We start from the raw sequence: 15,873 nt of genomic DNA, 5'->3' as shown, positions 1-15,873 counted from the left end.
ACAATTAATTTGCATATAAAAGCCAAATAAAACGGGCAAGGCAGCACTTTGAGGGTAAGAAATGAATAAAATGCATATCAAGAGAAAAAAATCCCCATAGCCAAGCTGAAAAGTGGATCAGATACAGATTTTTCATAAGAGATTTGTTGTTATTTATGTTCGGTTCAAGAAATTATCATGTATACTATAGAATGGACTAGTGTGGAAAAAAAGCAAATAGCCAAGCAAATATTTCCTGGCTAAAAATAAGCACAGACATAACACATAGAGAAATAGGTTAATTTTTCAAGGATTGCTCAAGCTATTATCAGACTACATTTTGTCTTTTAAGGCAGTTCTTTGCAACGCTACAATTCCCTTCACAAATTTGTTGTAAAATTCAGAAACTTACGAGGGCAAGTCCTTGGCATGGTTCCATGCAGAAATTTCACGTTGCCCATTGTGTGGTAATGTGCAGGTGGTCTTTCTACATAAGACCCGCTTGAAGTTACAACATGACAAAGTAAGAAATGAGATAAATACTTAAAATATCATACAATTTGCCAAAGCATCGACAATGGCATTATACATGTACATGTAATTAACACTAATGTGTTTATAGTATGTACACAAGTAACAACACAGAGAGAAACACAAAATTTTATCAACATATTAACAAATTGTCGAGTTGCCTCTAAAATGCACATCTGGGGACCTGCCCCAAAATAGATACACAAGAAGATAATAAAAAACATGCAGATATGTTCATGAAGAAAACAAAAACCTGGCATATAAAAAAACAATAATGTATAAAGGACAGTACATAGACTTTACTTTACATGGAGACCATTTCAAAATCATCACAAAATATTTGTGCTTTTCAAACATGACATCAAAGTTGTATACCCACCCACATTCAATTTGCATTAGCTTGTTTTTAAAGGAAAGAGAAAGAAAAAAATCATGTATGGGAAAGCGTCAATATGTTCATAACAAATTCTTTTATGTATACATGAATTTAGAATTGCATTGTAAACAGACTTAATGTGCATGAATGAAATTCATCTACAATTTATGTTTCATGATACTTCATATAACTTAATATAAAAATATACCAGGCTTTGAGTAAGTATAGCGGGAATTAATTGTCCCAGGTTGGACTGGCATTACTATTTTTCCCAGAGGGAGAAATAGTAATTTTGCCAGTACAACCAAGGATAAATAGTTCCCTCTATACTTTCAAAATAAAGGCCAGGTATATTTATTTTTATATCCTACATTTAATAAGTTAGAACAGATCTTGATAATCTAGTTTTTGTACACTTATTTCATCTTTTTTAAAAATCTGAACCAAAATATAAATAACGTGCTGCGCTGACTGACCTACTTTTCCTGAAGCTATGCGCTCAGCAGAACGCGCATTTGTGCCTACGCCCGAGAGATGGCGTGATCTGTGTCAATGATGGAATAGTGCACTATTCCATCATTGACGTCACGGAATAGCAATTTTTCTTCAGTGGGCGTTTCATTTTCAACATCATTGCAAAATAGTGAGAATATGTTGGTCAAACGATGTTATTTGAACCAATCAGCATACATTATTTGATTTATGTAGAATATAATTGTTACCATTTCATGTTTCACGTTTCTTAACATATCACTCAAATCTAGTTACTCTTTGATGTCAAATGTTTGATTAGATATCATTTTCAAAATGCAGTGAGAAAAAAAATGATTCAATCACAAACTTTATCAACATCTTTTTTCTATCTGTATTCAAGTCAATATCACAATGCTAATATTTGTGAAGTTTTTCTTCAAACTATGGTACACATAGTAATGTATTTGACTAGTCCAGCAGTAGAGTTAAATGACCATCTGGGGTGACTTCAAAAATGTGACTTCATAATTTACAAAAGAACTAAGCACACAAACATTTCTTTTTTCTTCAAATGACCCAGGAATGTTACAGACATCTAAGAAAAAAACAATGTTATAAACAGAATTAAGCATGTCATAAAGTTAATACCAACTCAATAAACTTACAGTAAGTTCATCATTTAATAGTTAATATTCACTTTGCTCCTCTGTATGCAAAGTAATTCTACTGTCTTACATGTACTTCACATTAGTTTTGCACAAATTTAAGCCATATCATAATGCAATGCTCAAATAACTGCTGTCTAAACTTATGACATCTCCTATAAATATCAACAAATCGATGGCACTTCTTTGACACATCAAAAAATTACTCAACATCCAAATTTTACGGTTAGTATTAAAAAGCATATCAAAATTGTTCAACTAAGATATCTACTGAAAAGAAAAAAAAAGATATGATTAAGACTTCAATATGAATTATTCAACAAGACATGATAAGAAATCAAGATTCATGAAATAAATAAACACAGCTATATTTTAAAAATCTGGATATTAAATTTTGCTTTGTCTGAGTATATGTATATGAAAATGTCTTACATAGGCAAATCCTGATGCATACAGATAATGCATCTTTGCACATGATTTTGCGAAGGGGTCATAAAAAGATTGCATTGGCTTATTTACACAAGCTGACACAAAACTTCTATATCTATGTACTCTTGAATAGTCTGATGTTTAAAAATATACATCATCACATTAGTCTATGCAAGTGCTGCAAAACGGTCATTAAATTTTTATCAATAAGAAAAACCTAACGAAAAAGGGAAAGGCTCTCTGTACATAATGACTTGGTTATTGCTCGGTACTAATTTCAGCTATACATGTGATATACGAGTTTCCAATATACATACATACATGTGTGTGTGCAAAACACTCTGGCATCAGCCAGTAAGTACCACAACAGAAAACTCTTTTAAAAGGAAATGCAACAACAAATTTAAGCCATATATGAATAAAAAACAACAGTTTTTAGTACAGAACACAACAGACTCTGCAGAAGGGGGGAAACTAGCATCGAGGAGAGAAGAGTTCTGTACTGAACACTCAATGCATTTGACTATCACAAAGTATGGCAAATGCTGAAATATGATGATACCAGTATTACAGCACAAAGATAAATCGAGGGGTTGTTTTAGAAATTTATTGGAAGGTTACACATGATTTAATGAATTAGTTGATTATGGAAAGAAAAATGATTATATAACAAATATCATGATTGACTTCTAATGTAAATCATCAACCCAAACAAGGAAAGTCAGATTAGATCTTGAAAAAGTACAAAATATATTCAAAGTTTCCTTTAAAAAAATTGCACCTTTCAAGAATTTTTCCCATTTTCCCTTCCAAGAAAAGTTTGACAACAAATTCTTTTTTCAAGCCAAACATTTTTATTACCTTACAAATGGAGACCAAGAGTTCAACCTGTCCAATAAATGGGAAAACATACTGTTACTTGGAGGCAAATATTTCCATTAGAGCCTTTGGAAACGTATTCTCAAATTCTCTTCGGAGCAAATATGGTTAAATAAAAACTACAAAGAATCTATATTTACCATCTAACTTTTTTACTTGTGAAACAACATATAAAATGAATTTACAAAGAGATGCTAGCAAATGTAAATAGCACCAGAATTTGAAAGAGTATCAATTTAAAGGAAAATTTGCAAAGAAAAATACATTTGCAAGAATAAAGAAAGTCTAAACAATGCATACAATGAGATGTTAATAATAAAAAATAACAATTGGCACTATTACCTATCTAGTATGAAAAAGAAATCGATCTCTCTTATCATCAGTTCTTTTTTTCAGGCAGCAACAAAATCAAGAGTTGTAAAGATACCATGGGCATATAAAGGGACAAATCTGGTAATACCAACAAAAAAAAAAAAAAACGGGAACAAGGATGAAGTCCAGCTGCTCTGAAAACTAGAATTATATTCAACAATTACAATACATTTCCTCTGATAAGTACTTATATACAATGACAAAAAAAAGGGAATGGAAAAAGTCGAATTTGATTTTGTGGTATCTTACATTTAAAGGGGAAAGGCACTGAATACAGTAACACTAAAACCGTCAAATTCCTGTGCTCGAATAAATTCAACTCCCTTACATGTAATTTGGGATACATGTATGCAATTCTTATTGCATAACAGCATCTTGAAAAAACAGATGCATTAAAAAGATCAAGTCTTCATGACTTATTCCGAGAAGTCTTTTACATTTGTACTACAGCTTGAACTTTTAAGGTAATCTATAACTTTTATAAGACTTCTAAAAAAAACTTTCCTGAATATTAATAATAAAATTATATTACATCTAAAATATGGGTTGTCTCTCTCTCTCACAAACACCTATATACACACATACATCCCTAAAATATTTGGGGGGGGATGGGGCAACTTGAGAAGGATAAACAACTACTACACTAAGTGGGGGACCGTGACCCGGAGGAGACAACGATTGGAGGGGCACTGTATAGTTTGTGAACAATGCTGCGCCCCTCCAATGCTCTGTTTCCTCCGGGTCACGGTCCGCTACTGATTACACTATCAGTATCAAGAACTACGTGTATTCAACAGGGAAGGATTTCTAAGATGCTTTGCCTTGCTTACATCATAGAGGACAACAGTGTGTACAGAGATTCTCACCTTGGTTTTTTTTCAGTGGTGGTTAGAAAATCACCTGACACATTGCATGGGGTTCAGAGGGATGAAAACGTGTAATTTTTATCATTTTTACATCATTTTCTTTGACAGAGGAGAATCTTTGTGATTAGTTTCATAGGGACAAGGAAATAAAGATATTTAATAACAATTAGGGAAATCATGAGGAGACTAACACTTCTTCATATCTTTCCATTCAATTCCATTATTTGCAGATTTTCCTTACAACCTTATGGACGGTACACACTGCCTTTGACTTGTACATGCATACTCTGAATCCTGTCATTTCTATAGACTTTGCACAGTGATCTACCGATTCCAGTAGGCATAAGGTTAACGTAATGAAATCTTGGCTCACATTCCAGAAGTGACCTTGTAGAAGTTCAATGACCTCCTGAAACCTAGCTCATGATGTCCAATAAGATGACTTAACGAGAATAATAAGGGTGATGACAAGCTGTTTGGTCAATGACGCACCACGTCTGATGGCCTGGTAACCCGCAACTACTGAGGCTTTCCATTCAGGCCATCCAACAAAGCCTTCCAATGCAAAACTTCCAGTGCCAAGGGATTTCGTTGTTGATGAACCATTCAAATACAAATAATAAAAATCAAATGCTAGCAAACTAGAGATTACAAAAGAAATATGAAAAGTCAAACCATGCACACACAAATCCTCTATGTTCTTGTATTTTTGTCTTTTTATTTTTTTTTTTCCTTTACACTATCTATAACCGCCTAAGGCTTGCAGAAATCACACGAGAGATGGGAAAGAAGAAGTTGAGATAGAGCATAGAATCTTCTCCCTATGTCCTGTGTTCTCGAGATCTTGATGCCCTCTCTTGAAGAATCTGGAAAGGGGAAAACAAAAAAAATTTGATCTCATTTTTTTCGTTTGCTGACACTGATTTTGTCAATACAAAACATGAGACTAAAAAAAAAAATAATGGCGATATTAATATTTTTGCTCAGCCATGAGATTACCATTGGTTAATTATATGATCATGTAATTACCTGCCATCATGCAATTGAAAGGTGCCTGTTTAATTCACTAATAATCCTCTTGAGAACTTTTAACAGCCCAGTCTCAGCAATACACAATGATATGCCACGATTCAGAATTTTAAAAGAGCTATATCCACAGTGCTCAAACGACTCGTTAAAGACTGTCAGCATAATCTCTTTACGGATTGGACATCAGGGAAATAATTACACAGAACTTGGGACTAATTTGCCCCCCAAATACCCTACAGAGCCCTAGAAAACTGATAGAGAGCCCCTGAAATTCACACAGGGTCAAATGTACACTGTTAAGTTGCCCCAGAAAAAAATTAAAGAATCAATAATGTTTTCCCTGATGTACATCATACGAGCACACTGATCAGTTGCTGTTTCCATGGAAAAAAATGTGCATCCAGATCTCCACAAAAGCAAATCTGGCCAAAGCCTGTCCAATGGTGAAAGTCACACAATCTAATGCGACACAATAAAGGTGGCATAACAGGTAGTGCTGGGCTTTTTTGTGATGCCACAATAAGTTCATGTGTAACGCAATGGGTGATTTCAAGTTCAGTGTTGACCTTTTGGTGTTGGTGTTAGGTCAATTTTTACACGATTATAACACCAAACATAAAATGAAAATGGTCCCGAAAAGTCACTCACTAGTTGTTGAGATGTCAATAATGTGATGTGGATCAGTTTTACAAACTCTGAATAAGTTTGGAGCAAGGGGAAGCAATCCAAATTTCAACACCAACACCAAGGCCAACACCGGACTTGAAATCACCCAATGTCTAACAACTGATCACAGGGCTGATTTTTAGCACTGATTGCATTTAGAATTATATGCAATCAATCTTGTGGACATGGTGGCTCAGTGGTCGAGCGCCCACTCCATGAACGGGAGGTCGTGGAATCGATCCCCGGCCAAGTACTGTAAAAGAGGTAATTTCCGTGGATTTCGCGGCAAGATCGGCGAGGGCGAATTTAAAAACACGAATTTATGAGTATCTATTTTAATGCAAGTTTTGAACCACGGTTCAATTGCGTGTATCGTTTTGGCAAAGAGATTGCATAATTTGATCTGTAGAGGGCAACATTTAAGCAAGCAAGCTTGAGCTCCAAAATCATACGCATCCCGAGAATTTGTTCCAAAGCAATCTGATCATTTCATTAACAGTCGCAGAACGGCATTTAAATTATGATTTTGGTTGAAATATAAATTGCTTTGGCTGTTTGATTGGTGTTTAGATCTGCTTAGTTTTTAAGAAGACGTTGGGTCGATCACCCAGGTTTGTTGATGATCCCATGCACTTTGAATAGCCGTAATCCCCCCGGTCCTTACCCAGTGCGTGGCCGTCTATATCAGGTAAGCGGCGCCTCCGTTTTGCCTTCCCCTATGTCCGCCCCGTAAAGAAAGGTTGCGCTAAATGTCACAAAAGCTCATGATTGGATCAAAACAATGCTGAATTACGATGTTTAGAGCTAGAATTATGATCAGAAAATACAATTTCGTCGCTGAAATTTATATTAAAACCATTCACAGATGGTGAAGAAGGAAGTGACTTTGTGATTATGGAGTGTGCAGCGCGAATTCAAGAACCTGCGAATATGTTTTGAAGCCGCCAAGCGCGAAAAATTAATCCCGCGAAAATAACAGCGTTTACAGTAATACCAAAGACTTATAAAAATGGAACCTTCTGCCTTCTTGCTAGGTGCTCGGCATTTAGATTGGAGAAGGGTAATAAGAGCATATCATATGATACAGGGTACGCTGGAAGAGCAGTTTCCCAACTGTAGTGGCTACTCTGGGTAAATAAAGCATTATTTATTATATTGTGTTATGTTGCTTAGCCCCATACATTAATATACCCTTACCTTTGCCCTATCTGAGTTCTCCCCCGTTGATGCTCCCGTATTGTTGACTTCCTTTGACACCACACATAAGAATTCTGACTGGTCCTCATTGCCGTAATTATATGATGAACCTATGTTTACCAGCTATAAAGGAATAGGAAGGGCATTAAAATTATAGTTGACATTCATAAAATTGGTTACTGTTGGCACAGATGAATTAATTAAGTGCTTTTGAGGCCTAATTTGATCAGATTTATTCTTCAAGTTCGCAAGATTATTATCTATTTTTACATTGTTGTACAAACAATAAAATAATTAAATTAATGTATCAAAACTAGAAAGAAATTCATTTTATATGCTAGAAATTAGAAACATGGAAGAAGTGATACGATTCCAATATTTTGCTTATATGTACAAACATCACATTGCACTAAAAAACTTAAAATGGGCAGAGAGCTGTGAGCATTTTCTTTTTCTACTCTTTCTCTGACATAGGGCTCTGCCTAAGAATCTGACTTGGACCAAACCATAATATTTTCATCCCATTGTCACAAATTGGTTGAAAGAAGATCATGCCAATTGGAATAAAGCCAGGAGAAGAGAGAGATAGTTTAAACACTTTAAAACAGTATCCTGAAAGGAAGTTAACTCATTTCTCCTTTTCTTTGGCACACTAATAGTTTGCTGACATCACCTTTGTTCTATGATGCATACTTCTGTGACCGTACAAAGAAGAAATTCATCCATGCCAAGTATCATTGATTATATCATTGAAAATGAACGGCTGGAATTCTAGGAAAAGTTTTCTAACAACCGATCAAACTAAACCAGATCGTTTGTTTGTCATCGCTATTCAACTTTTATGAACGCTGCACAGAACAGGACGCAGGCAATCCAATGGAGCAGTGAACATGCAATTTGACCCCCCCCCCCTTAGATATACATGGAGGATGCAAAAGATCTGATCTACACCAAAAAATTTACAGATACTTGTAACTAGGGTGTTGCAACTTAGATTTTTTTTATACGTTATCAAACTGAATTGTTCAAATGAGACACTCAAATTTATATTTTTGTTATTTTGCTCATAAAATCTGGGCTAAAACAGATCATCCAAGGGGTAGGGGTTGTTTTCACAAATATGAGCTACAACAGCTATAGGGGGAGGGGGTCACAAATCTAGATTAAAATAACAACTTTCTTTTTCTAATCCATTGGGGAGTTGTTTTGATATATTGGGACTCTATTACATATCAACTTTGCCTATCTAATGCAATATGGGTTGTTATCATTGGTTACCTGCTCAAATCTCCAGCCATCCGACATTGTTGATACCATCTGAGTGAGTTCTTCCTCTTGACACTGTAATACCCGATACACATGTTTTCTTGAACCCTGCGGAAGACAGGAAGCCATAAATCCTTTCAGTTTATTTACAGAGAGATCCACATTAATCTAGATAGCAATGATCTATGTCATTCATTTCCTGTAATGCCTAGCAAGACAAGTTAAAGCAGGAACATTTAAAGGCAATGAAATAATAACATTTTTTTTTCAATACTATTAAGTAGAAAAGTGGTGGATGCTTAATTTCTGCTGGATACTTAAGGCCAGTGCACAGCCGCACATTAGACATTTACGGTCCTTATCTGATCCTGTTTTGGAGAAAAATTGTAATAGCCTTTGATATATGAACATTTCAAGTTTTCAACCTGTGAAATATTAACGGTAAAAGTTCTTATAGAGGACGAATATTACAATTTTCAGGCTATTACAATTCTCCTTGATACCAAATCTTTAAGATGTCCAGTATAGTGTATCAAAAGCAATTTGAAGCAGATTCAGACTTTATTCTGACCACAAGGCTTCCAGTAAAGCAGAATTTTATTTTAGTATTCCTATAAAAATATTTGTTAAAGAATTGGCTCACAGTTTGATAGCATACTTTGTAGTAGGCTCAGTTCATGAATCTTACACTGTATAGGCCTACTGATGTAGATACAACAAAACATTCATTTTACCAAATGAGGCAATGTGTGAAACATACAGTGCATTAATAATACAAGTACAATATGTACATGTATACATAATGTGGGTTTATCAAATACATGTAACTGTGTTGATAAGCGCCTAAAAGATATCCCCATTGAAACCTGATGACAATACTGCTTTACATGGCAATTAGAACAAATTACAAGTACACGTATTAAACAGGTTGTTTTTATCATACAAGATGAAACCAAATAAGGACAACTTGGCAATCTACACATTTTACAACCAGTATCTAAATACTACCACTGTATTATGAATGGGCTACAATCTGTTTTACCTGAGAATTCCTCGCTTCTCTTTCCTTCATTCTTTCCTTGACAAGCTTTATTAATGCAGTGATGTTATAGAATTCTGCTTCCTCTAGAATACCTGAATAAAATATTCAAGACAAAAGTCCACAAAACAATAAAATCAAAACCAATGTACAGTACAGTGTACAATATAATGCTGTATCATACAATGCTTTAAAACTTCCGACCTATTAGTCTTCTTTTTTTCTTTTTCTACTGGTGATTTTATTTTTGGGTTATGAACATAATTTATGATCACTTTCATTTTTAGCAAAATAAGGACTTTCTCAGGAAGTCATGGTACTGTAACAATGGCCGGCTTGACAAATTTGTGCTAATTAAAAATAATGATCAAAGTGGGTTCTGAATATTGTTAACATGCGTGCAAAAGACTAGTATAATACTATAAAAGATTATTTACTAGGCATATACATTGTAGGCATATTGTGGAGTTTTTTAATCGGCAGATTTTCAGAAATAATGCATTATATACAGTGTGAATCCAGATGTTCTTGAATGACTTTCTACAATGTGAAAAATAAAAATCAGATGCGTGTTTAAGAACCATACGTCTTGCCCTCGAGAATGATGGAAACTTATAGTTATGCGAGAGGGGATAGAGAGAAAAACAGAAAAAAACAAGAGAGAGAGATGAGAGATAAGAGAGAGAGAGAGATAGAGAGAGAGGAGGGAAATAGAATCTAGAGATTTGGTTAAGATCAAAAGATAGAGAGAACGAGAGATGGAATGAATAAAAATTTATACAGCCCAAATTAACACATCTGATTAATCCTAAAGTATGCCTCATCACCTGATTATCATCACATTGGATGGGTCAAATGTCACAACATTTAGTAGGGCTTCATGTAAAACATGCCATTAGTACTGTGCATTTGCCTTTCAACTTGCTGGTTTTCGATCATCATCAATTTAAAAGATTAATTTCATCTAAACCCCATGAGGCATAATAATGGGGTTCATTTGTAAGTCTGCCTCGTATATTATTACCTACATGTACCAATGAGGCAAGTTAACTGTACAAATGGTAATTAGTGAAGTGTGTCACTTTTAAAAATGAAATAGAAAGTATAATGGGCATTGCTATTGGTATTTGGTAAACCAGAAATGGGTTCCTATTAATATTATGATGGTCTGATAGGTAATTGGTATTCTAGGCTGATGGCCAAACAGCAGGTAGTGAGAATTTATGATGCATACACTGTACATGTATGTATTAATGATTTCAATATTCTTTAAATAATATATATATATAACATGATTTCTTGGTACTTGAAGGGGATGTCAAGGTCTGACTCAAAATGTTGAGGGTTTAAATGTCCCAGCCATGGTATGAACAAGAAATTCATCTAAATTGTGCTGTGCACAGCAACCCAGGTGATTGGAATGGTTACATGGTAGAATTCCTGAATGCACCCACCACTGGAAACAATTGCTGGGGCAGTACATGTAAACCAGCGGCTATATAGTGCCCATTCAAGTGGCTGGTTTATTTTCATTTGGTCCAATGCCAATTTGTCCAATTGCTAACTTGTCTACTATCATTTGGTCTACCATCAGTTTGTCCAATATCCACATGGTCTAATTGCCATTTCATCCAGTCACCATTTCATCTAATAACCAGTTGGTCAAATAGCCATTTAGTCCATATACCATTTGGTCTAATTAGACTGAGTGTTAATTGGGCAAAATGAATGAAAATAAAACAAGTATCAGACCAACTGGTTCTTAGACAATATGGTCAAAAAACCAACTGGTGAATTAGACCAAGTGATGATTTGACAAAATAGTTGGTAGACGAAATGTTGGACGGAAAGGCATTAGTTTAAATGAAGGTAGACCATGGGTCAGATGCACAAAAAGTAGCAATTGCTTTTTCTAGGCTTCTGCTTGATTCCATATGCATAAAAATAAGCGAGCAAATGCTTATACTAGTATTAAAGTTCAAGCAATCGCTAACTGACTGCTAGCATTTCCTTGACAATAAAGCTACCGGGTATTGCTAAAAAGCGTAACGGTATGCAGAAAGCGAACATTTTGCTTGTGCATTTAAGCACTTGCTTGGTTTCTTCAAGCTCTGTCAGAGCAGCTGGAGCGTTTGCTTGATCAGGCGTTCACGTTTTTTAATCATGTTTATGCACCTGTGAGAGAACCCCAAGGTGTACCGTAGCCTACACGTACATTTTCTTCCTAATACATTTAAGTGCAAATAAAATGACAAATATAAATATCAAAAAGAAACAAGTTAGTTTGACACCACGTCTGAGGAAAAGATGTTATATGAAAGAAGCAGTAATTTGCACTGCCACACCTTCGCGTTGGAGTCCTGCCTTTTCTGTGAGTCGTGTTCGCCCGAGCGTGACGTCATTATTGTTCAAACCACTAGCAATTGCTTTCTGAAGGCAAGAAAAGTGTTCAAGCACTAGCAAAGGGTTATGCATATGAAATAAAGCAATTGCTGAAGCATGATCTTTTGCTTGGCTAGCTATTGCTTGTGGTTGAAGCGATTGTTTGCCAGCAATTGCTACTTTTTATGCATCTGACCCCATGTACATGTAATGAGTGGACGAGTTGGCAGTGGACGAACTGGCAATTTACCAAATGGCCAACTAGATACATGTAAATAATAATTCTGTTAAAACACACCAATACTTAAATGTTCATTTACCTTCTTCTGCTAAGTCTTTATTGATAACTAATTTTCCATGTCTAAGATAATTTAATACAGGTCCGAAGTACATGGGATCTCGGTCTATCAAATAGGCACCAGTTTCATCCTACATAAAGAGGGAAAAAAAAAGAAAAAGCAAAGTCAAATAATCTTGAATCTTGCTAACCATAGACATAGTCATTTTTTGTTGTGCATGTACATGTACACAGGCATCAAAATGAAACTTAAATGATACATGTATTTCAAAATGCATTCCCCTGTTTTACATGTACATGTACATCCCAAATTAAATCAAAATAGCAGCAATAGCATGCTTGTTTGACTTGACATTGGGTTGGGCTTGGACTTTAAAGAATATATTGAAGTCCTGCATAAACATATCCCTACATGTATACAATTCTGCAACAATAACCCAAGAAAGGAATAAGTCGTAAATTTGAATTATTTGTTATAATTTGCGAGATGGTTCTTTCAGTAGGCCCCAATAATATGCATGAAGCTATCATCTCATACTCATAGACATTGTGTACATGTATAACTTTTACAATACAGTACGAAAGGTCAAATGTAATATTTATGGGCCATCCTAAACATGCATTCATCATCAGTTGTTTCCAATTCATGGCAAAACTCTTTCAAAATGGGTGTATTCACATTATCAACTTAATTTCTAAACGAATGAAGCACACATTGCATGGAATAAGGTTTACTGCAGGATAGCATTCAAAAGATATCACATCAATGTCAAATCTCCCTCATTTCAAGACATGCCACAATTTGATCTGCGTGTCAAGGAAATATTATAGGCCTATTGTTCATACTGTAGTACTACATGTACTGTAGACTATTACCCTTTAGATCAGGGGTTCTCAATAGGTGGCGCGCGCGCCACTTGTGGCGCACCGAGCCTTGCGGAGTGGCGCTTGGGAGCCGGTATAAAAAATAAAGGAAAAATAAGGGAGAAAAAATGTATCTACCAGTAACATGGCAATAAGGTTTTGGTGATCATTTTAATACAAAGAGAAAACAAAAACTCTTTACTTGACACTTAATTGCTAATTGATTTCCTCAAATTTTGTCCAATTTAGCACTTGATAACTCCTATTATGGAGGATCGATGGTGTTCTCCTTTTTATTTATTCTACGCTGTACAAAGTTTTTGTGCCGCACAAGTGATTTGAAAACCCCGTTTGTAGGATTTCTATTTCAACGGCGAGAAATTTTGCATTTCCAGAGTATTCGTTTTGGTTAAGAGTTAAACATCAAATGATATGATATTCAAAGAACATCCTGATCATAAAAGATTATGAATTTGGGACATAACAAGCAGAAACTTTGTTTTCGAAGCCGATTAAAATCCGATGTTATAAAAGTGAAATAAATGTATGCTCAGATGCATTGTCTGCCGTGATTGCCTGCATACACTCTTGCTTAAAGGAGAATGAAACCCTTGAAACTAGCTGAATCCATATCAAAGAGAAAAATCAAAGAAACATATTGTTGAAAGTTTGAGGAAGATTGAAAGAATAATAAGAAAGTTATGAGCATTTGAATATTGAGATCACTAGTGCCATGTAGATCCTCCCATCGGCAATGCGACCAAGATCTGTGATATCACACACGTACAACTCCCTCATTACTTTAGTACTTATTTCACTTATATTCTCACTTTTATTCGAGTCTATCACAAGGTTAGGTGTTTTCTTTATGAGATGACAAGTACAGAGGTTTCACAACATTATATCATTGATGAATCGTTTGTCATATGATTAGAATGAGCAAAAAGAGATGTTTTGGGGTATATTTTCAGTGTCCGAATGGGAGAGTTGTACGTGTGTGACATCACAGATCTTGGTCGCATTGCCAATGGGAGGATCTCCATAGCATTAGTGATCTCGACATTCAAATGCTCATAACTCTTTTATTGCTAGTCCTATTTTACTCAAAGTTTTGTTGATCTTATTCTTTGATTTTTCTGCTTTCACAAAAGCTAACTTGCTCCAAGAGTTTCATTCTCCTTTAACATGAACTGAATGAATGATACTGCACGTGAGTTATAGAGAGAGAGGGGCAGTTGGGGCGTTAGTGCAGTGCAACGCCTAATTTTCAGCCCTTGCAAAATCGGGGAACGTAGCTTCAACCACTGGCGTACAGATGGGGGTGTGGCGATTGGGGGCCCCCAAGTGTTTCATAGCCAAGAAAAAAAAGGAGAAAGGGAAAGAAAAGGAAAGGGAAAGAGTGGAATATTGTATTATTTTCTTAATATTATGTCAAAATATAGATATTTGTATTGCAAAGTTCAATATTTTTGCTTCAGCTGCAATATCTAGCCCCCTCATTTTTTTTTTACTCATTACGCCACTTGCTTCAGCCAATATATCTGGGGCAGAACAGTCTGAACTAGTGGTATCATTGGTATGTTGGGAAAAAGTCACTGGTCTTTTTTTATATTTTTTATTGATATTGTGTAGTTTGTTGGCATTTGTATTTCTTCTGTTGATATTAATTAGAGCCCCTCTGGGCAATTTAAAAGGCCTCATATTCCAAAACGTCTGGGGGCTCTGCCCCCTCGACCCCCACCAGGGGCCTCTGAACATCCTCCGCTGATACATTGCTGGTTTGCGCAATGGACAGTGGAGCATTACAGATTCTCAACATGAAATGTGGCGCTTCAAAAAAAGTAATTGAGAATGGCTGCTTTAGATAGTATCTTACTGCAATATTATGGAATATTACTGATGAACATTGGTAACCATTTTACCAATGTAATTGCCGTTTATATGCATGTACACTTTAGAATACGTCAATAACTGAGGCATATTCATGCACAGTGTAGGAACAGGTCTTAGTCAGCCCTGGGTCAAACTGGTCAGGGCAGATAATGACAAATTTGCAATTACAGTTAAAAGCTTCTGAAATCCTCCAATCTGATTGGGTGATATACATGTATTACATTTGTAATAGAAATTGTGCGTTTCTTACATGTATTATAACAAGTCTCTATGAAACTAGACCCAGATGAAAAAATAAAAAATTTAAGGCATCAACAATTGCATTTGAAGCAGACAGGAACCAATAGCACCATCTGGAGTCCTCAACTATTCATACCTGGCCAGTTTCCTGACCCATAATGTAGTCTTGTAATATAGACCCATTTGAATGATAACCTGCTCATTAACTACTCAATACATTTATACCGTAATATTTATGTTACCAAGTAGCAAAACAATTACTTTTCCTTTCAAAACATTTTAGTTTCTCTATTAAAATACAATCATAGGTCAATTTATTCTCTATAGTGTTTATACATGTACAGTAGTAGATATCTGAAAATGTATAAGACTATGCATTAATAACACATAGTCAATGAGAGGCCACACACAGTTCACTCCCCCTTTAA

The 15,873-nt window shown here is 35.3% G+C and overlaps 1 protein-coding gene across 1 annotated transcript; it reads right to left on the bottom strand.

The window, feature by feature from the left end:
* Nucleotides 1-649: 649 nt before the first annotated feature.
* LOC129269325 (BTB/POZ domain-containing protein KCTD5-like) lies at nt 650-15,602 on the bottom strand. The gene is made up of 6 exons (XM_054906818.2): nt 15,582-15,602; nt 12,471-12,579; nt 9,772-9,863; nt 8,742-8,837; nt 7,464-7,586; nt 650-5,437 (listed from the first exon to the last, which is right to left on the bottom strand). The coding sequence occupies exons 1-6, from the start codon at nt 15,600-15,602 to the stop codon at nt 5,393-5,395; spliced, it is 486 nt and encodes a 161-aa protein (XP_054762793.2). The 3' UTR covers nt 650-5,392.
* Between the last annotated feature and the right edge of the window lie 271 nt (nt 15,603-15,873).

The sequence above is a fragment of the Lytechinus pictus genome, chromosome 10, assembly GCF_037042905.1.
Source record: "Lytechinus pictus isolate F3 Inbred chromosome 10, Lp3.0, whole genome shotgun sequence".
Lineage (NCBI taxonomy): Eukaryota > Metazoa > Echinodermata > Echinoidea > Temnopleuroida > Toxopneustidae > Lytechinus > Lytechinus pictus.
The sequence above is the reverse complement of the archived record's forward strand: the minus strand, read 5'-3'. Positions and strand labels throughout refer to the sequence as shown.